Below are 20,920 nucleotides of genomic sequence, written 5' to 3' on the forward strand. Positions count from 1 at the left end.
CAACAAACATACACTTTCTAAACCAAAAACACTTGAAAAACTTAGGGCCAAAACATACACCTTATCCACCGCCAACCTTCTTCGATTCATGAAACCTACACTTTCAAAAACATACACTTTCTTACAACCTTTTCAACCCCTTAAAACATGTCTACAAATACTTGCACCTTCATATATATATGCACTCCTAAGCATCCAAACCACCCCAGTGGCCGGGGTAGCCGCGCTGGAGGGGTGCTCACCAGCCACCACGAGCTCCAGGTCACTATATAAGCGCGCCACGGTCGTTCCTCTACAGTAACTCACTGTCTCTTGTAGTGTGTGCATCATGATCTCCAGGATGAAGCTGGTAGCAGTAGCAGTAGTGGTGCTAGCGACTTACGGTACGTCGAGTGTGGAATACAGTGAAGTGTTCAAGTGTTTCAAAACAGTTGTTTGTAGGTTGTGTGATAACGTTTAGGGGATTAAAAAATGTTTAGGTTAATGTAGTTAAATTATGTATTTTGTGCAAAATTATTTTTTCTCAAAAGGTATTCAAAGGATGTCATTATTGAGCAGAAAATTTAGGATGTTTTTTATTATTTTTTTTAGTTTATTACAACAATATTGTGCATTAAACGGTTTTGTAAAAAGTCAGTTAAAACTTAATTTCAAACTTTTGGTTATCAATTAACTTTTTATGAAAAGTAAATTAAAAATACGTCTAATAATAACCACTCTTGGAGGGTGTTGTTACGTGCAATGCTGATAAAAAAGTTATTTAATATTTTTTTCATAAAAAATAAAATTTGCTCAATATTTCTCTAAAAAATTAAATAGTGTGCAAAAATCACTTACATTGGGTTATAGTTTTGAAGAAAAGAGTGTATTTGTTCATAAATTGAAGGGTATCTTGTTTTTGTTTTTATATATCCTTAATTGGGAGTTATTTACTAAAACAGTTAATTTGTATTTGGAACGTTACACAAATAGGTTGTTGCACATTGAAAAAGCCATAGTAAAAATTAATTTGACCAAATTCAACTAATGTTTTTCTGATTATCTATTATTATTTTTATTTTGAAATTGGAGAAAATTGGTTATTGGCTAAACGTTCCAATTTGTGGTACGATATTTCTTTGGGTGAAACTATTATTGCACAATATTCAAACTAAACATTGATCATAAAATACACTAAATCTTCGGAAGTGTTTTATTTTTAAATGCTATTACATTTTCAACAAAATGTTATATCTGCTTTTCTCAATTTCCAGTATATTACCAACCATTTTAACAACTAAATTAGTTATTAGTTATAGAGGAAAATATCTGTGGGTTTTGATGTATTAGGATCATACAAACAACTGTTTTGACTTGAGGTTATTTTTAATGGCATCTTTCACAAGTTTACAATATAAATAGATTATTAGTTTAGCAATTTATAACTCAAAACTGGTTTACGAGGCTCTAAAAATATTTTATGCAATCACGATTTATATTTGTTTACCAACAGCATTTTTTGTCTACATTTAATATATTACCATACAACTTCACTCTACAAAAACGTAATTAATTGCTCATTTTGTCATCGTTAACTTTTCCATTGCAATGCTAAGATAAAATAAATTACTTTGCCGGTTTTACTTTTGAGGCGTATCCGATGTTTAATATACATGCGTAACCTTTATTCACTACATAATTCTATATTGTTTATTAATTCATACAATCAACAATTAATTATATTTTATCATTAAATTTGAATTTATATTAGGATTATATATATTTATGCCATGCAATTATAGATTCCAAAATTTAAGTTTTTTCTACCGGTCAATCAATATTTCTGTACACATTGATCATTCATAATTTGTCAAATGAATGATGTATCAATGACAAAATTGTTCCTATAGGCTGATAAATAAAAAATAGTAGTAAAATAATAAACATGAAAAACTAAATGGTCCAATTACGACACGTATGATAAAATATACACAAAAAAAATCATATTATACACTCTAAAAATAAAAATAAATAAATTTATATTTATAAACTTCAAAAATGATTTAACAATTTATTGTAATCACATCATCGGTGATCTCTTTATATCAGGTCTATACAATTCTTCGGACAAAATATAATTCAAATTTGATATTCATGACAAATCTCCCTAAATTTCTAATGAAATATTACACGTCTTTTCAAAATTGTCTCCAAATTAGTTTGAAGGTAATTTGGTTGGTTTATATTGAAGCATACATATTTCAGATTGTTACAAACATACAAATTTTCAATAATATATTGAATGCACATTTACCGGATGCTTATAAGTTTGGAATGGGTATGACAATTTAGTAGGTTTAATACTGATATTTCTATTATATATCGGTATATATCGATTATTGGATTTATTTCCGTGATTGTTATCAATTAAAAACCTAATTGCAGTTACAGCTAGGGGTTTCACACATGATAGCATTGTCTATTACGTCACATTTGTCAAAACAAAACAGCTCAAAACGTTCGGATTAAATCTGTGTATAGTTTTTGTATGACAGTTTAAAGTATGCATATGTAACGGAGTGCATAATAAAGAGTTGAAATAGATAAACCAAGACTACAATAAATAATTCAACTATAAAATCCAAAATTGTTGGTTCTGAATCAAAATCACATTTTAATTAACTATAAATGCTAACGTATATACCCCCTTTACAATCAAGAACTGTATATAATTTATAAATCAAAAGGCCTTATATTAACGTCCAATTGGAGTTTCAACGTTCAATCCATACGTTCAAAAGTATTAAGGTGTAATATAATTGAAGGTCTTTTACACGTTTTTAAAAAAATAAAGTCTTTTAGACACCCCAAAACACTATCTATATGGCATTTGGATCCTTCTTGATTCCTTTTGTTTCCTCTTAAACAAAGAGGGTCCTTTTTGGTTTCTTTTGTTTTCCCTAAATCCCGTAACAGACAATCCCTCTCCTCTTGAGGAAAAATTCTGTGGGTGCTCTTGGTATCACACCATAAGCTACTTTAAACAATAATTTCCGTAGCGACAACGTACTATAAACACTACTCAGCCATTGTTATCCTTCGCTGTTATTTTCACTGGTTATTCCCTATTTTATTTAAACCGGAGCAGAAACTATCGTGGCCGGCGGGGCTCATTTACACTTGATAAATAATGCCAGGAAGGAAAGTAGAAGCTGTCGCAACGGACGCCGGGGGCGACATGTCGCAACCTGGCTGAACCGAGGCCTAAACAGTACAGCCTCGGGCTACTGGTATTGTTTGGGCGCCGAACTGTTTTTGGACACATTCCCGAGATATTATGACACGAAATATCTAGTTGTGTCACTAACTCGTCCTTTAGAATGAGATCTTTGGAATTTGCGACAAAATAAACATTGGAATTTGTCTTTAACTTTTGTTGCAACTAGTGGAATTTTAAAAAATTATGATTTTTCTATGTGCATTAGAGTAGAGTTTGGCTAAACAATGAAATTTCAATATCAACATTAATAGGTACTTCCAAGCTATGTTTTCAAGTGTGTGAGACAATTTTGTGATCAATGTTCTTCCCAACAACATTTACATTTTTAATTCTATTCCAAAAACAACGCTTACAAATATGTTTGCCGGTTGACTACCGGTACTAAATATTTGGAAGAAAACAGTTAATTCCCTTATCATTGTCATTAAATTTGCTTCGGAAAGCTAAGAAATTTAACAAATCACTCCTACATTTCATACAGTATTCGTTTTAACTGGTTAGTTTTTTTTTACATAGTTGGTAACCCTGCAGTCTGGAGCAACTGTCAGCTGTTTTCTAACGCTCAGCTGATTGTTGTCTCACTCACTTTCACGTCTGTAATTGCCAACTGCCCACCCAGAGACCCACTTTTGCTTTCCTCGTCCTTCTCCGGCAACTTCCGCTTGTAAACAAAACGAAACAGGAAAACTTAACATGAATAAAGTTTGTGAACTAACCGTTACAATCATTTACGAGTAATTTCTCATTCAGCTTCATTTGTATTTAAATCTGTGATGATTCATACAGGTTTTATTCACTGTTTTGTCATGAAAGCTAAGTGACCATGGAATTCGGTTTCAAGCAAGATATTTTTCGTAATGTTTACGTTTTCTATTTTAATATACCATATGTTGGGATGAAGCTAAATAGATAAACTCCAGCTTTAAAAAAATTGTAGGGAAATCTAAGATTTTCTTCACGACAACTTTCGATCAACCCTGTATACAATCGGTCTTATGATCTATACCTAAGTGTGTAGAAGGTTTTTTACTTTTGATTCCCATACTATTAGTATCAATACACCATACACCATCAACATCCACTTAAAGACCAATCCCTTCCGTGTAAAAATTCCAAAACCCAAAACAATCAACTACGCGTTGCAAAACATCGAGATTCTCCAGAGCTAAAAATAACAGCTATAAACGGTGAAGAACTACGCAGCAAACAAAATTACCTTAACCGCTAGAACTGTTAATCTTTAACCGCAAAGATTACCTATTGCGTCACCAGATTCTTGAACTTTCGTCCTTGCAGAAAAGGTCGGTTTATGCAACTTATGGGACGTTCACGGTTGTGGGAAGATGATATTGCACATGTGTGCAACATTGCAGAAGTTCAAAGTTTAGATTGCATAACGATACGTTAGTCAAACTGACCGAATATTGATTTAGGTGAAAAACATTATGTTTTTGTCATACTTGTGAGTATTGGTATACTGATAGTAGGATCTTTGAAACCGTGCGAATTACATAGTTTGTGTCCTAGAATGACCATTGACTTACATCCTTGACCGGTTATGCTTACTTGCATAGTGTAGTGATGACTGCACTATTTCAAGTAATAGGTCCAAAACCAGGAAATTCGAGACAATACAGGGTTGAAAAAAGGCAGTAAACTCAAATAAACATTGTAAAACTAATCTCAACCCCTACAATTGTACTTAATTTTCATAGGCAGATACTGTACCATTATACCAATCGATTGAACATTAAAATCGTCCAGGACAACTGGAAGTATTGCCAACTCTTTCCATACGGATCATAAAATGCATAGTTTCACACAGCAATTTTACACTTAAACCTAAAAACGATGTAACAATTGCTTACAGAAATAATCTTGTCAAACCTTGTTTGTTGTCAACTAACCTTATCGCTAACATGCGTAAACACCATAATTAGCAGTCATTGGTTTCCAGTTGTTAAACACCTCTTAGCAATCATGGAACTTCTTGTAGCTGATTTTGATTGTAGTTGGTCATCACTTTTTAATAGTTTTGCAATTTATTTTCCGTGGCTAAATTTGTGTTTGTTTCTAATGTTGGGTTGGAAAAGCTTCTTTGTGTTTTTAAAAGACTGTTTAAATGTGTCTACACCAACAATATCATTCAGGTTATTGTTTTCTATCTTACACAATGAGAGTGTGTTAGTAAGACGTATGTATTGCCAGAAGCTTCATTTTACCTTTCATTTCATTTTTCACCTTGTTTCATTTTAAGTGCATCTATTTGGTGTCACTCTTAATATATTATCCGTTATCAGTTAAGTATGAAACCAACCAATCAAAGAATCCTTTTAGACAACGAAACTGAATATGAACCTGATCAGTGTGGAATATGTGATGATCTATGTTTCCTTGTCACTGACTGTTTCTTCAGTTAGGGTCATTTATTAAAGCCCTCATTGGGTTTTACTGGGTCTTTCTCGTTGATTTTCAAATTTACTCTATCAACTCAGCTACAATCGTTACTCGGTCAATCTTTTCCCAACCTCTCTGCAACACCCAGTTCGACCTACTTGACAAGGCATTAAGTTTAGAAAGTGGCAAATGCTGCTCCAAAAGCGGTTCGTTAACAAGATAGCTCCTATCATGTCTTCATCCTCATAATTAACTAACCTTTTACCGCCATTAATGTTTCCCTGCGCTCTACGCTCCAGTAGCTACCTTTTCCGGCGATTGACTCAGATTTTCACAGGATTTCGGAGAGATTTTTTACGGCCCGTAAAAGTTCTCTGAGTGATTAACGAAACGTCAGTCTTCTATATTCAAGAAATATAGATAGGTAAAGATGATGAACTGAATGTTAAGTCAGACCGATATGAATTCGATCATGGAAGACTCTTCAAAGGTTTATTCATTTTAAATGGGCAAGAGATCTCATGGATTGGATGAACTTACTTTCGGATGCTATTTGTACTCACGTATCGTATCACATATCTTAGACTGACCAAAATACATTATCTCATATTTTCGTAAGAGTTGAAATTGAATCTAGGTCTTAATTCGATCAAAACCACAAATCCGTTTTCACCCAGTATTTGTTGACCAAGCTAAGCAGTTTCAGGGCTTCCATTGATTGCAAAATTGCATTTGACCTCTATGACTCTTTGTTTGGTAGTTGTGTTCAATGATTTACCCAACTACCGTACTTTATGAAATAAAATTGCATGATCCTTAACACTTATATTGATTAAACATCAAAAGTGCATGCTTTACTATCTCACATTTTCATAAAATATGGCATTGAGGTTAGGTTACCTACAAGTTAAGTTTCAAAAGTCTTGTTACTAAATAAGATAGTCAATATCGAATTTCCTACACAATCCTTTTTGATTTGGTTGACTCTCCGCAACATTTCCATCATGTCAGACCATGTGTCAGACCTCCCATGGCCGGTCAGTGACTCATCCTCTGGTAATCATCTCAGACAATGCCTAGGCTGTGAGAAGAATCACCGTGCAAAATGAAATTGCCTCTGCTGCAGCATTGATAGTAAAAGCGGCTGTAGCCTTGGTAGGTGAACGACTTCTGTGGAGACTTTAACGCTCCTTGAGTAGTTTTGATTTTATATCAATAAACATCATGTTGGGTTTTTTTCTAGTTGAAGTAGAATTGTGTTTTTTAAATGTTCTCCTACGTCAGGATCATCTTCAACAGAGAGACTTCATGGCAAGTTCAAAAATTGATTTGGTTAGGTTTTTGTGATCCCGCCTTTTTTAATCATTTTGCAAACGGTGGAAGTGAGATAGCTTTTTAGTTGCAATTTACTATCAGTTAGTATGAGTGTACGATTTACGCAATACAGTTTACCTTTGAATTCACTGACACTATAATCCAATCGAACCCCTCAGTACTTAAAGTTTGAGTTTGTTATTCCAAGTTCTGGGTTCTTCTTAAAATCGTCAAATTTCCCATTGACGCCTTCCAGAAATATTTACAATGAGCTTAATACTTCAAGCAATTATGCATGGTTAGACCAGGGAATGGTTATCTAATGTAAATAGTCCGACCAAACCCACCAATCACCGGTGTCACTGACCGAGGTTTTCACTTTCGTTCCGCCGAGTCCGCCCCTGGAGTCGAGCCAGCCGAATTCTGAGGCGTCGAACTGCATAAATCATTCCTCCACTTCCGCGTGGCTGAAATATGTCCTCAGTTCTCACACTCTAGGGTGGTAACCCATGCCAATACGCTCCCAGGAAACGTGATTTGTTTTCAAGACTTAATTACATTCCAATGTGATGAATCGTAAAGCTGTAATGTGGTCAATTCAAGAGTGAGAATAAATTCTCATTGCCAAGAAGACATTTAAGGGTATGTTCTAGGAGATTCTAAAAGTAGAACTTCCTCGTATACTCTACATTATCTCTTGTTGAAATTTATTGGTGAGCAGAAGCAAATTGTTTTCAATCACGCTCATTTGCAGAGCTTCCATTTATACAAATTAGGATTTTGGTATTTCATTAAGTGCTCTTCAAAGTTCTCCACAAAAATAAAGTTCGTGTCCCCAATGATCACGATGTCTAAGAATTTAGCTTATGATACAATTATAAACTAAATCTTGTAAAAATATTAATTGATACATTCAATGTTGCGATAAAAGAAATTAAAACCTTTGACCTCACTTAACAATGTGAATCACACTTCTCCAAACCAACCAAATGATACACGTAATCGTTTGGCAATTACGTTGTTTGTTTTCCTAAATACGCAAGGGTGTATTTATCTCCAGTGCGCAGTAGCCTCGCTCCAGGCTTGCCCCAGTGTCTCGCAGTCAAGGTCGCCCCAAGGTGATAGCCGCAATCAAACCGCACATCGCCTGCGGGAAAGTCACCTCATCTTGTTCTGCACATATCTCCGATCGGTTCCTGACTTTCCCTGCGCCACTTTCCTCCTCGTAGTTTTGTACTATTTCTAATTGGAGTTGGCCCATCAACCACATGTTCAGTTCTGCATGAGCGACAGCGCTTTCTGCCTTGACGGTCCCGTGAGTTCGATTCACTTTCATCTGAGGAATGTTCCACATCAGTATTCCTAATCAAGATTTCTTCAAGTGTTGTCAGACCATTTAGACAAAAATCAAGGGGTTTGTCTTGTAAACGTTTCTTCGTGGTGCAACCTTCAAGTTCCTAGCTACAAGCATCGAATGTTCCAAAGGGTTCCAATCCTCTGCCATTCTTCACATTCCTCTTGACAATCAACTGGTCGTCGTCCCGGTTTCGGACGCATCTTGAGCAACTGACCGAGATGTGCCTTTGACGGAATGTCGTTTCTCGTTTGGCGATTAGAAACATTCTCACGTCCAAACATTGAGCAACTGTTGGGTGTCTCGCGAGGCTTGCCAAAGCGATTGCTCATGTTGGATATTTACTGGTAATCCCAACTGGTATTTAAATTTGACCCCTACAAGTTGACCTGAGAGGATTGCGAAAATCAAGGAACGTATATTCTGGGGAACAAGTGTAGATGAGCACTTGGTTGGGTAGGTGAAATTTGTGTTGCTAAAGTACATTGATCCTAACTAAATTATGCTACCAATTCTGTAAACAAACATACATTTAACTCGCAAAGTGAATCAATTACGATTATTTCAAATTTGTTTAGTTCGTAGTGTTAGAAAATGTACGCATTCCTCTCAATCGATACGGAAACCCAAAAGCTGTCATATGAGGAAAGTCACTCGATCCTTCGTAACAGACAGGAAGTCCTTGGTTGACATTCATTTGGATTTTTGCTCGCCTAAAAAGTCACCTTGTGCCGAATATAGGCTTGTATAAGTTGTTTTACCAGATTCAAGTCACTCCTACAGTCGTGACACTGACTGCTTCTTGTGCAATGGCGGAAGTGATTCCGGTGTAGAAAAACAGTATACCAAAAAGGATATCTTAATTGATTGCTTCTATGGTCATTCTAGTGGGTGGGTCGGTGGGTTTCTTTTGTTATAAACCCAATAATCGTGTTCACTATATGACTTATGTTTCATGTTTTTGTAATTCTGCGATCTTCTGTAGAAGTGAATGAGGCTGAAGTCATACTTACCAAAAGGATAGTAACTGTTCTAAATTGTAGCAGTAGTTGTAGCATAGTACATTGGTAAATACTTGGAGATCTACAAGCATCATAAAGTGAAATTCATGGTTCGGGACTAAGGTCGTCATAATCTTTATGACGCTCTGAAATTGAGGAGAGGTTTAAAAAAGGCATATAGTTGATGCTCTTTTACCGAGCTTATTCAATAACGAGAATCGTACTAAATTTTTATTAAAGGGGTTTCTGACCCCATCCACCTACTGTACTTTCAACTCTGGCCACTCAATAGTCAATCTAAACGCTGTACAAACAAGCCAAATTTATTTATATCAGAGTGAAAGCTGTTGATGAATGAAGTTCAGGGCGTGACACGAGCTCCTTCGGTCCACTCTCTCTGTTCAGTTCGTAACCTTTCCAGCCTTACGTCACCCTTACATAAGTCGGCATACCAGAGAAAGCCTATACTATTAGCATACTGGCTGTAAACCAGACGGTCTAACCAGGGTAGTAGGACTAGGGCGGCTTCCTGGCCTACTCCCACTACTGACGAATTTCTTCGACACATCTCGTTTAGAAACTTGTTCCCCAAATTTACGTAACGGTTAAGTTTCCAAAATGTATAATTCCTGATCACTCACTAATGGACTGATGGACTTCACTAATGGATGGTTTCTGTGACAATCAGTCATTCGTGATGCGGGTGGGTCCGGCGGAACTGAGATCAGGAAACTGTACGCACGTCCAGATAATGGTCGGTCTACACTTTCCTCGCACCACTTTCGACTTCATCCAGGAATCTGACTGGTGTTACGTAACGCTTGCACCATGCGGCCGACACGCTCGATTACGAGGTATTAATTGGTAAATATTTACCAGGAATTAATACACGGGGGAGAAATTAGGTTGTGGCGGTGACGCAACGTCAGCCGGACCGCGACGGATCGAGTGTACCAACTCTGAAAGGTTAGGTTTCGGTGACAAATCGTTGATAAAGACTTGCGGATGGAATGCGCGATGTTATTGTGAGAGGTATTTTGACGTTTGGCGATTCTTTGTTGTTTTCGCTTTGTTTACTATTGCGGCGACACCGGTTGCTCTCCTTGAGGTGTTTTGGTTCGTTAGTTCTGTTTGTTTCGCTCCGACGTCCTTGTGAAGTGTAAATCCGATCCTTCTTTCGTGTCTTGTGATCTTTTTACTGTGACTTTGAAGTCAAGGTGGCAAAATTTGAAGCAAATACAGATGGTTCTTTCTGAAAATTGAGAACTGATTCAATAAAAAATCAATTGAGAATTTTAGCTCAAAGATAAATCTCGCTAAAAACTAACCCCAGTAGTACGAGAGCACCCAATTTTCAGCTGTCTCATTTCTTAAAATCTCATTGGTAGAAAATTTGACAAAACAAAATTTACCTATCCCTGCCTAGATATAGAGAAAGTAAGAGGTACCGTATCCCATACAAATTTGTAATGAGAAGTCATAACACAAATAATCCACTGGGAGGTCTTGTTACACTTCAATTCTCCCCTAAGATTGCTCCACATCACACCTTCGATAGCTGGAGGGTGCGACTCGTTGCAACAGCTAGACAATGGCCTAGGTCAGGAAGTGTGAGTGTAAACTGTTCCGCAACTACCGTCTACAATTAGCTGGCGGTGAACGGTCGATATCTAGGGCGGGAATCAGGGTGGTCCACCAGCTGATAAAGGTCGATATGAAAACTGCAGTCGTAAAATTTGCGATAAGATCGTGCAAAAATGCCAAGGCTGGATTGCAAGCTGCATGAGTAGTTTGAAAACTCGTCCTGCAAGGAGATTCTTCGCGAAATGTTTTGAAGTAAACACCATTACTTGTAAACATATCTTCGTGGATTGTCAAGATCGTCATAATTCTTCTTGAAGGCCATGTTTTTCATGTTTTGCTCGTTTTGATAGGATTATCCCTACTTTTTGCCTCTTTCATACAAGTCCAATGACGATTTGCTGTAACAGACAACATGGTAATACCCGGGAAAGTACTTGTGCGACAATAGGTCCGGGAAAGGACAGTGGATTGTGTAAGAGGAATGTGGGTGTGTCTGTCGACGCAACACTTGACTGCTCAAACCACTCCATACTTTGCTGACGTGTTTGCCAACTTGACTTTTCGAAGGTTCTTTGCTATTCTAAAAATTCTTAGCTCCTCTATCTTTGCCTTCAAAGAATGATTATTGTGCTAATAAAACGTAATGTAGTCTAACTGCATAATTATATACCTTCTATTACATTTCAAGATGCTGAAATGGAATCTCTACTTATACAGTTAATATTCTTTATCTCCCCAACAGTTGCAACTCCAATCACCAATTGTATTTTCTGTTACAGCTAGCGCACAGAAGGAAGACTTCAAATGCCCAGATGACTACGGCTTCTATCCTCACCCGGTGTCTTGTGATAAGTACTGGAAGTGTGACAACGGAGTCGCTGAGCTCAAGACGTGCGGGAACGGTCTCGCCTTCGACGACACAGACCCCAAGTACCTGAAGGAGAACTGCGACTACCTCCACAACGTCGACTGTGGAGACAGGTCACAACTTGGTAAGAAAACTTCGTTTTAAGGATCATTTTTAATTATTGGTCTGAATCCAGGATTAGAAGAAGATAATATAACTTAAGCATTTTGAGAGTTATCTCTTTCTCTCGGGTTGTATGTATAACATGTTAAATCGCATTTTTTACTTTTCGAATTACTTTTCGTCCTAGTCTAAAATTTCATGTTCCCTACTACAACAAAAAGCTGCCCCTTTTGAATTTAGCAGATCGAGAAAAACAATAACCTCTAATTTAGATTGTGTAAACGAATAGAACCAGTTGAAACCAGTCTGAAATGTTATAAATATTACTGAAAACTGGAAGAAAACATATATGCAGTTTGAAATTAGTTAGAGAGCAATCGCCGACAAGAAACATTCCAATCAAATGTTCTTCATTGCTATAAGCAGTGTTTACAGGACTTTACAATATGTACTGTAGTACAAAAATTTGACTTGTGTCAACATTTTGATTTCTCAGATCTACATTTCCTCAATGATTAAGGTCGTGTATTTAGTCCAGCTTATCTTTTACTCCCATCTACAGTGGAGCATGATAAAACCTTCTGTATCCAATAGGCAATGATAAAACTCAAAATTTTCTATTTCTACTGCGCTAATTTTTCATCCAACTTAATCAGCTCATTCTTCCGAATAGCTTCTGGAGTCTCAAACCTCTTTCATTTTCCAGAGCCCCCCATCAGCACACCCAACTGCCCGAGGCTGTACGGTATCTTCCCCGATGAAGTCAAGTGCGACACATTCTGGAACTGCTGGAACGGAGAGGCTAGCCGATACCAATGCTCTCCTGGTCTTGCTTACGACAGAGAAGCCCGTGTCTGCATGTGGGCTGACCAGGTCCCTGAATGCAAGGTTGAAGGTGAGTTTCCGAAATTGCTTCAAAGATTCAAACTGACCGGGTAAATTTCTGAATATAATGTAGTAAATAATGTGGTCAAAAAGGGGGTTTCACAAGAAAAAAGAAGGAAGACTTGGTAAACGAGAGTTTGGTTGATTTTTTAGGTAAAATAAAGAGAAATTTGTTTAGGCCTACTAAAAGTACATAAGGTCTTGCGATAAGCGTTACAGAATGTCTTTCCAAACAAGATGGCGTTTCCAAACAAATTTTACGTGACTTTTAAGTAGAAAATATAAGAAATTAAAGTAGAAAAAAGTGTTAACCTATGAAATGTATATTTAGTGGGAGAATAATCATGAGTCTGCGGAAAATGTGTACTTTGTGTTAAAAATTGCGCGTCAATTTTTAACCTCAAAGTGCTGAAACTATTTATTCTGTTCCTAATTAATATTCTTTCCAAACCGGAGAAAATGTTGTTGGTCATTCTTTCTGTTTTTCACGCTGATTCTAATCCCCTAATAAGTACTCTTCTAATTCTAATCTAATTCTAACTTTTAGGATCCACAACAGTGGCATTTTTTAACCAAAGGACCACGAACTCCTTTGAGGGAAAACTGCCTAAGCCTCTCAATTTCAAGTGTAAATTCCGGGATCCAATCTGTACCACTCGCACCGTCTGAAAACCTAGCCACTAGGCTAATAACAAACCCAATTGAAAGCCTAATTACTTTTAACCTGATCCCACAAATGTTGCAACATTTCAGAAAAACGTTGTTAAAACTTTTACAAAACATTGTTTGCATTTACAGAGGTTGCTGACGGCTTCAGTTGTTCCACCTTCGGCATCTCCGCTGGATCATTCACCCGCCACGCTCACCCTGACGACTGCAGGAAATACTACATCTGCATGGACGGAACCGCCCGGGAGTACGGATGTCCCATCGGAACAGTCTTCAAGATCGGAGATGCTGACGGCACTGGCAACTGCGAAGACCCCGAGGATGTTCCCGGCTGGTGAGTTTAAATATTGGTATTTCTCTTTATTCCGATGACCTTTATTCTAGTGTGGGGACAATGACGAGATGGTTGCTATGACAACCTTTGGTTGCTATGTCAACCATTGGATGGTATGACAACCTTTCGTTGTTATGCCAACCTTTGGTTGCTATGTCAACCCGTCCAGTAGTGGAAGGCTTCTGCTATGCCCATGCCGAGACTAGGAACTATTGACTTTCCTCCATTTGTATTGTTCACTGCGCCTGATTAATATTTCTTGATTAATTAAACATTAACTCAAATACTTAAGGCTTGTAGTCAAGCGATCGGTTGCAGAATAAGAGTTAAGAGGTGTTTGTAGTTTTCATTGAATTGTTGGATAACTTTGTAAATTTATTTTTGATGGCAGAAAAGGTGTAAGAATTGAAATAACAAAATAGTTGAGGTTTAGATTGCAATGCAAATTATTATTATCCAGCTTTGAAAAAGAAAATAAATTATCATCCCGATTTGAGCACTTATGCATAAAAGTGAATTGACCTCAGGAGTAATGCGAAGCTTACACTGGAGGCTCTGGACTTACTTAGAAATTTTTGTGTTTACTCCCTTTCAAGGCAAGGTTGCTGGCCCAAATTTGAAAACTAATTAGCCTACTCTCGATCTTCAAGACTTAACTGCAAAATATTATTACGGCAAGATTAGGGAATTCATTCAATAACTGTGACCCTAAAGTCTTGTATATACACTTTTGGGTTTTCAAGGGAACTAGCAACTAAAAATGACCCAGTTGCTGCATGAGTCTTGATTTAATTTTGGTTGCTGCATGTGGTGTGTGAATTTTGAATGTCAGTGATAGATTTAGTGTATAATACATTGATTAGCAATAGTGATGTAGAATGTAAAACGATTGCACAAACAGAAACACCTCCCCTGGCCTTGAAATGAAACCTGATACCAATAACATGAATCAAACAAACAACTTTCATACCATTCCTTGTCTTAACACGAGAAAACACATGACAGATTGAGATCTAGATGGGTTACCAGAATTGAAAACTTAAGAAGTTTAAATTTAATTACCTGATTTTGTCTCAGTTGTAGACTAATATAATAACATTAATATTATTAACGTTACTATTGAAATTCATCATTTTTCTATGGATGAAGAATTACAAAATCTTTAAGCTTATTTTGAAAAAAATGTCAATTATAAATTTGTTTACCAAAATTAAAAAATAACATTTTCCATCCCAGAAGCTCATTTGTGCTGAGCAAGCATGACCTTTTGCATGTCTAATTACCTTCTCTGGCTCTTTCTTCTCGCTAACTGTAACTCTAACCCGTTCCTAGTGAGGACTACTACGGCGACCTGGACCTGAAGGCCATCAGGAAGAGCGAGCTTCTGGCCGGACTCGGCGCAGGCAGCGGAAGTGGAAGGAGCTCAGCCCCCAAGAACGTCCCCTCAGCCGGACCTTCCCAAAAGGGAGGCTCAACTCGTCCTCAGGCTCAGAGTCCCAGGCCCTCCACAGCCCAGAGCCCTCGGCCATCATCCCCCAAGGACTTTGACGACTCTGCCTAAGCAGAAGTGAAGTGCCTAAAGACTCAGTGATCGGTTCTCTAGAACCAGACTTTCACGACGTTTCTGTCGAAGGCGAAATGGTTCCAAACTCACTCCCTGTTGTTATCCTACAATTTTGTTTTGAGACTGACTTTGGGGCCATCTCGCGAACCAAACCAAAATTATTCAGTTGGTAAGCACTACGGATCGCACTTTAAGTTGCTGTGTCAAACCGTTTATTTAAGTTAATATTTAAGTCATGTAAGCAGTTTGATTCGACCGTTGTATGGTCGGCGCTCTCTAGTGACAATAAATGCTGCCACTTCACCCAAGATGTGTGTTTACTTTACCCTCTCTTTGCATGTGTTTGATTTTCTAACTTTTGGTTTTCTTCGCATGGGTCTCATGCATTGTGGGATTTCTTTTAACAATGTTTCACTGTATAAAACCACAATTGGATTGACCTTGATCTGATTTTCTGTTTCAATAATTTTAGGCTTTAGGAGTCACATGTTTGTGTTTTAGATCATGCTTGAGACTAAAACTGTCTTTTTTTAACTGTCTTCATATTCCGTTTGTTTTATTTTACCATACATTGCCTTTATCTTGTGTACAGCTTAAATAATTCAACAACAAAATAGTAGACTTCAAACAATTCTGACGCTTTTCCATTACTTTTTACAACTCAATTCATAAACATTTTTCTCGACTTTGACAATAATAAACTGAAGGTTATCAATCAGTTTCTGAAAGACTCCAAAACCTAAAGACACAACAATTTGACATAAATGCTCCAATGGTTAAGAGTATTAAAGAATTATAGTATTTTCTTGTAGATCTCGGTAAAATTTTTTGGTTAGGAAGTAGAAGACTTCAAAAGGGTGTTCTCTTTCAGGAATATGTTAGGTATAATCAATAAAAATCGTTAATACCATAATCTACCTTGTGATTTTGGTTTTCTCTTATCGGCTAATTCAAAAGTTTCAACAATCTTGTTACATCATCTTCAGATCAATAAAAACCATTTGTTTCATTTTTTTGTACAAAGCAACAAATGTATGAAGAAATGTCAGTTGTTTCTCCTGATCTGAAAATTGTTCAGGAGCATCAAAACACCTATGACACACTCAAGCACCACTTACATAATTTTTTATTCATTTTGTAACTGTCATAAAAGCTCAGTTTATTTAGTCAAGACATAGATTCACTATTTGAGGGGTCCTTTCTTATAGCAGAACAAAAATTTTTGACCTATGAATAAATTTTTTGAGAAAAGTGTACATCAGATCATCATGTTAGACATTTTAGGTGAACACTGAAGCCTGGTTTTATGGGTTGAGTAAAAGAGAGAGTAAATAGGCTAGTTGACACAGCCAATCCCTGCTCTACTAGATTTAGAATTGTGAAATTCGTACAATTAACGTCATATTCAGTTTTGATGACCAGCTTGGGGAAAATGATTTAGGTTTCGGGAGAAGGTGAGTTTTGATAATTGGAAAAGTTGTATATTTCAAAGCCAGCTTCACTCCATTTTACTCAAATCTCCTTTTACTCTGACCCCCCTCCCCCCAATGATTTATAATCTAACCTTCAATCCCCCAACTAACTCTCTCTTGTCAATGTAAAAACAAACTTAAAGACCTTGAACTTGAAGACTTGCTGTACAAACATCAAAATTCTGCAAACAGAGTTTCAGTATGAATTAGACAGTTCAAAATTCTTTGGCTATGACTCTTTGAACATTGTAAATAAAAGGATTGCAATAACCATTGAGCTAGAGATACAACTACAGGTAGCACTGGATGGATGAGAATTGCTTGACGTTGGCCCCATTGACTAGGAGATAAAGTACATTGAACTTTGTACACTTCAGCTAAGGGATTGTGGGATCGTACATACATAAAGCCATGAGCAAATAAGCTGATTCCCCTAGTTGTTACCAAAAAAAAAAAAAAATAGTATCTCGATTTTCTAGCAGAGTTGCCAGTGCTACCTCCAGTTTCATGTCTATCCCAGTGGTCATAACATCTAGACCAGTTATTTTTAACCTTTAAAAACAAAATATCAAAAGCTTTTAGAATTCTTTTGGAAATTTGTTTCTATTTAGCTAATTGGACAAGTTATTGTTTCCAAGAATGTACTAAGTTATTTCTCTGAACTTGAGAGGATTGAATTTTGTCTACACTTAAAACACTGTCCTTCTTGTCAAACTTTTCTCACATTTCAGGTGTTGAATTAAGCAGTAGTATCTTACAATGAGACTGCTTTGTGCCCCATAGTCAGATTTAACAATGATATCCATAAAACTGTACAGAAGACTTTAGCTTGTGAAAATAAACATTCACTAACATTTTATACTCTCAGTTTTAGTTTAAAGTATCAGGTATTGTTTGATAAGTAATATACATAATTTACACGCACAATCCTTAAACATTCTAAACCATCCTTCACCCTTCTATCATGAATTTTTCATCCAAGGATAGATTCAAGATACTGGAGATCTGCTCTTCCCCATTAGGCTAAAACTTGTGAGTTAAAGTCATCCAAAACATATTCAAATCAGATTTCATAGTAAATACTGCTGAACCAATTCAACTACAAGGGTAATTTTTTAAGTAAGGGCTAATCTTGCATATAGCTCTGTAGTGTGCGTGTGCTCCTCGCCACTTACTGGCATAATTTGTGAACAGAATGACACATTTTGCAGCTCTCTAGCTGAGGTGTGCTTTGTGTTTTAAAAATTTTGTTAGTTACTCAAACCTCACCTCGTACGAGATAAGATCATTGATATATTTTCTTGATTACAAGAAACATATCCGATGCCAACATTCATCACTAGATGACTAAAGGTTATGGCCCTAACGGAATGTGAGGGTAAAGTTCGGAAATGGGTAATGGAGTGTAAAAATTTCTGTGAAAACCCTTTTCCTTGGAGTTCTTGTGTGAGAAGTTTGGGTACCCACCAAAAACAATACCTTCATAAATGAATATTTTCACAGCCATTTTTAAATCCCTTCGCACATTTCTGAACATTCCCCTCTATTAGGGTATAAGCTTCCGTCATCTGGCGATGAATGTCAGCAAGATAGGTTTCTTGTGGTCAAAAACATATCACTATGTTGCACGTGGCAGGAGATAAATTTAAACAAATGTTAAAAACTGCAAAAAGTATATACAAGACACATAGCTGCAAATTGAGTCATTCTGTTTCACAAAAAATGATTAAGCAGCGAGCAGCCTTGTTTTGACATACATACTAACTACAGAGCTGTTACAGTCTGGTAAAACCAGCGAGACTGACAAACGCGTTCACGGACGTTTTTACTCTAGTGAGGCCTGCCCCATATACCGTAATGTATCTCTCAAACCCACGGGTAACGCCCGTGGAAAAAATTCAGCGAGATAAGATGAGTGTGGCCCCGGGCTTACTGGCCTGTTATGTGAACTACACATAAACAGCCTTACTTAAAAAACTACCTGCGATATTCAACTTAGAAATCTTTCTTCATACACCTATGAACCTTTCTAAATTGTGTCTATATTTCTGAATAATCTCCCCCAACTTTGTCACATAAGTTAATTTTGAGGGGGAAAATAATCCATCGTTCAAATTCTAACTCTCAATCTGTTGGCAATTAGACGAGTCAATTTAGTCCAAAAAAGCCTCTAAGATAGAACAAATTCCAACAAATGGTTTTTCGACGGTTTTTGGTAGTAATAGGTGTAGAAAGTACCAGGAAAAAAGTCTACCAAAATCGGACAACCGGAAGTCGGGTTTTTCCAAGATGGCCGCCGTGAGGCCCTCAAATCGACAAGATGACTGCAAATTCGTCGATTCATAGTTCCAGGATTGGCCGATTTCCACGAAAATTGGCAAACACATGTAGAACTATATTTCCAACCTTAAATATGAAAACTAGGCAGACAAAGTAACCCAAAGATGAATTTTCAGGGTATTATGTGCTAAAAAATAAGATTTTTTACCTCAAATATATGTTTTTCTAATATTTTGTACAAAGTTTGTTATAATTTCAAATTTATTTTTTAACCATTAGATTCAAAACAAAAAACCTAACAATTTAGTATATTGAATCTTTGTTCTGCTTCAATTTGTTACAGAGATATTGAAAGTAATAACTTTAGTATGTTTTCTTGCCGAGATAACTCAATGTTAATCTTATGGAGAAAAAGCATAAATATTAATATTATTTTTCATTAAACCTATATAGATAGGACTTTTTGTTCTGCTTCATGTTATCTGTTTTAATATTTTTTTACTAAAGATTCTTTTTTTGGCAGTTACCATTGCAGCAAACCTACGTATTCGGTTCCTCAGTTTTTATCATAAAGAGAATAAGCTAAAATCAATTTCTTATTAGTCCGAGAAGTATAGAATATAACCAACAATAATAAACAATACAAGAAAACGTTTTATGGTTTTATGTTGTAGTTTTGGGTGTGCAGAGTCGGATTTTCCCAACATTGGACAAATTTTGAAAATAAGATACCATAAGCATTTTCTATACACAATTTTATAAATATTGACTTGGGACCACCACCGATATTTATTGGGTGGTCAGTACTTCATTTCGATGGGAAACGTATTTTGGCCGCCATTTTGGATCCACCTTATTGGATATAATTTTTTTTTGTTGAAACGACAGTGTTGTGACACATTATTACTATATATACTAGATTTTCACGCATATTCCATTGCCAAAATCCGTTTTTAAATACATTTTTTTGTTTTAAACGTTTTGTACTTTGAAATTTTTGTACGATTATTTTCCTTATCTTCATTCTTAAATAATTAATGATTTAAGGGCTTTCATTTGAGCTATTGATAATTAAAATTGGACGAGTTAGAGATGAGCTACCAATCCAGGAATTGTCACTTTAAAAAAAACACTTCCACTACAAATGCATGGTGCTCAGCTGTCCCTAGGTCCATGGCTACTAAAAATGTTCGCACGTAGGCTTTGTAACGCCCCTATTCCCACCACCCTCCACCACTCACTCGCTCAACAGGGCGGCAAAGAAAACCGTCAGATCATTTTGCCGCTCTCTGTACATTATCTGAGAAACCAAGTGGTTGAAGCGCTCGCCTTCAACTCAGAAAGCTTCTGGTTCAACCCTCAGAGGGACCAATTATGTAATTTATCTTGTCTATTAATTTTTATGGTCCTAAAACTAAAGGGCATTATTTAGGAACAAGACTAGAGTTTTAACTCCTTACGTTTTAATTTGCGGATGGAATGGAAACACACAAAGAAAATAGCAGTTTTTAAAAAATTACTACAAATGGTATTCTAAAAAAATTACAATCAAACTTTTTTCTTTCCAGTGAGGACTATTACGGAGACCTAGATCTGAAGACGCTCAAGAAACTCGGCCTGTGAGGACCGAAGCTACGCAACAAGTCACAGTACCTCATCCTCTGTCACGCAGACAGACAAGGCCACACTTGTATATAACAACAAACGACTGAGCTTGTATAGATATCAGGATCCATTTAGTTTTAGGATAATTTATCATAATAAACTTTTTAGTCTAAGTTAACCACTGGTTTGTTAATTTCCTTCTTAGTTTGCACTCCGATGAGTATCAAGGTTG

At 36.6% G+C, this 20,920-nt stretch overlaps 1 protein-coding gene across 2 annotated transcripts; it reads left to right on the forward strand.

Moving 5' to 3' along the window:
- The first annotated feature begins 302 nt into the window (after positions 1-302).
- LOC128992760 (protein obstructor-E-like) lies at positions 303-20,866 on the forward strand. Of its 2 annotated transcripts, none has more exons than XM_054416498.1 (5): positions 303-383; positions 11,689-11,901; positions 12,586-12,774; positions 13,563-13,767; positions 20,652-20,866. In XM_054416498.1, exons 1-5 carry the CDS (start codon positions 329-331, stop codon positions 20,704-20,706), a joined length of 717 nt encoding a protein of 238 aa, XP_054272473.1. In that variant the 5' UTR covers positions 303-328; the 3' UTR covers positions 20,707-20,866. The 2 variants fall into 2 exon arrangements, with proteins under 2 accessions (XP_054272473.1, XP_054272472.1); XM_054416497.1 differs by lacking the exon at positions 20,652-20,866 and adding an exon at positions 15,100-15,639.
- Positions 20,867-20,920: the final 54 nt, after the last annotated feature.

This window comes from Macrosteles quadrilineatus, unplaced genomic scaffold, assembly GCF_028750875.1.
Source record: "Macrosteles quadrilineatus isolate MER2022 unplaced genomic scaffold, UCM_ALF_1.0 Scaffold_4__1_contigs__length_99947679, whole genome shotgun sequence".
NCBI lineage: Eukaryota > Metazoa > Arthropoda > Insecta > Hemiptera > Cicadellidae > Macrosteles > Macrosteles quadrilineatus.

Bases quoted from the DNA above. Each gene is read 5' to 3' on its own strand.
- LOC128992760 (XM_054416497.1), top strand. From the start codon at position 329: ATGATCTCCAGGATGAAGCTGGTAGCAGTAGCAGTAGTGGTGCTAGCG. The intron at 12,775-13,562 runs GTGAGTTTCCGA...TTGCATTTACAG, and splicing joins CCCTGAATGCAAGGTTGAAG to AGGTTGCTGACGGCTTCAGT. The intron at 13,768-15,099 runs GTGAGTTTAAAT...ACCCGTTCCTAG, and splicing joins CCCGAGGATGTTCCCGGCTG to TGAGGACTACTACGGCGACC.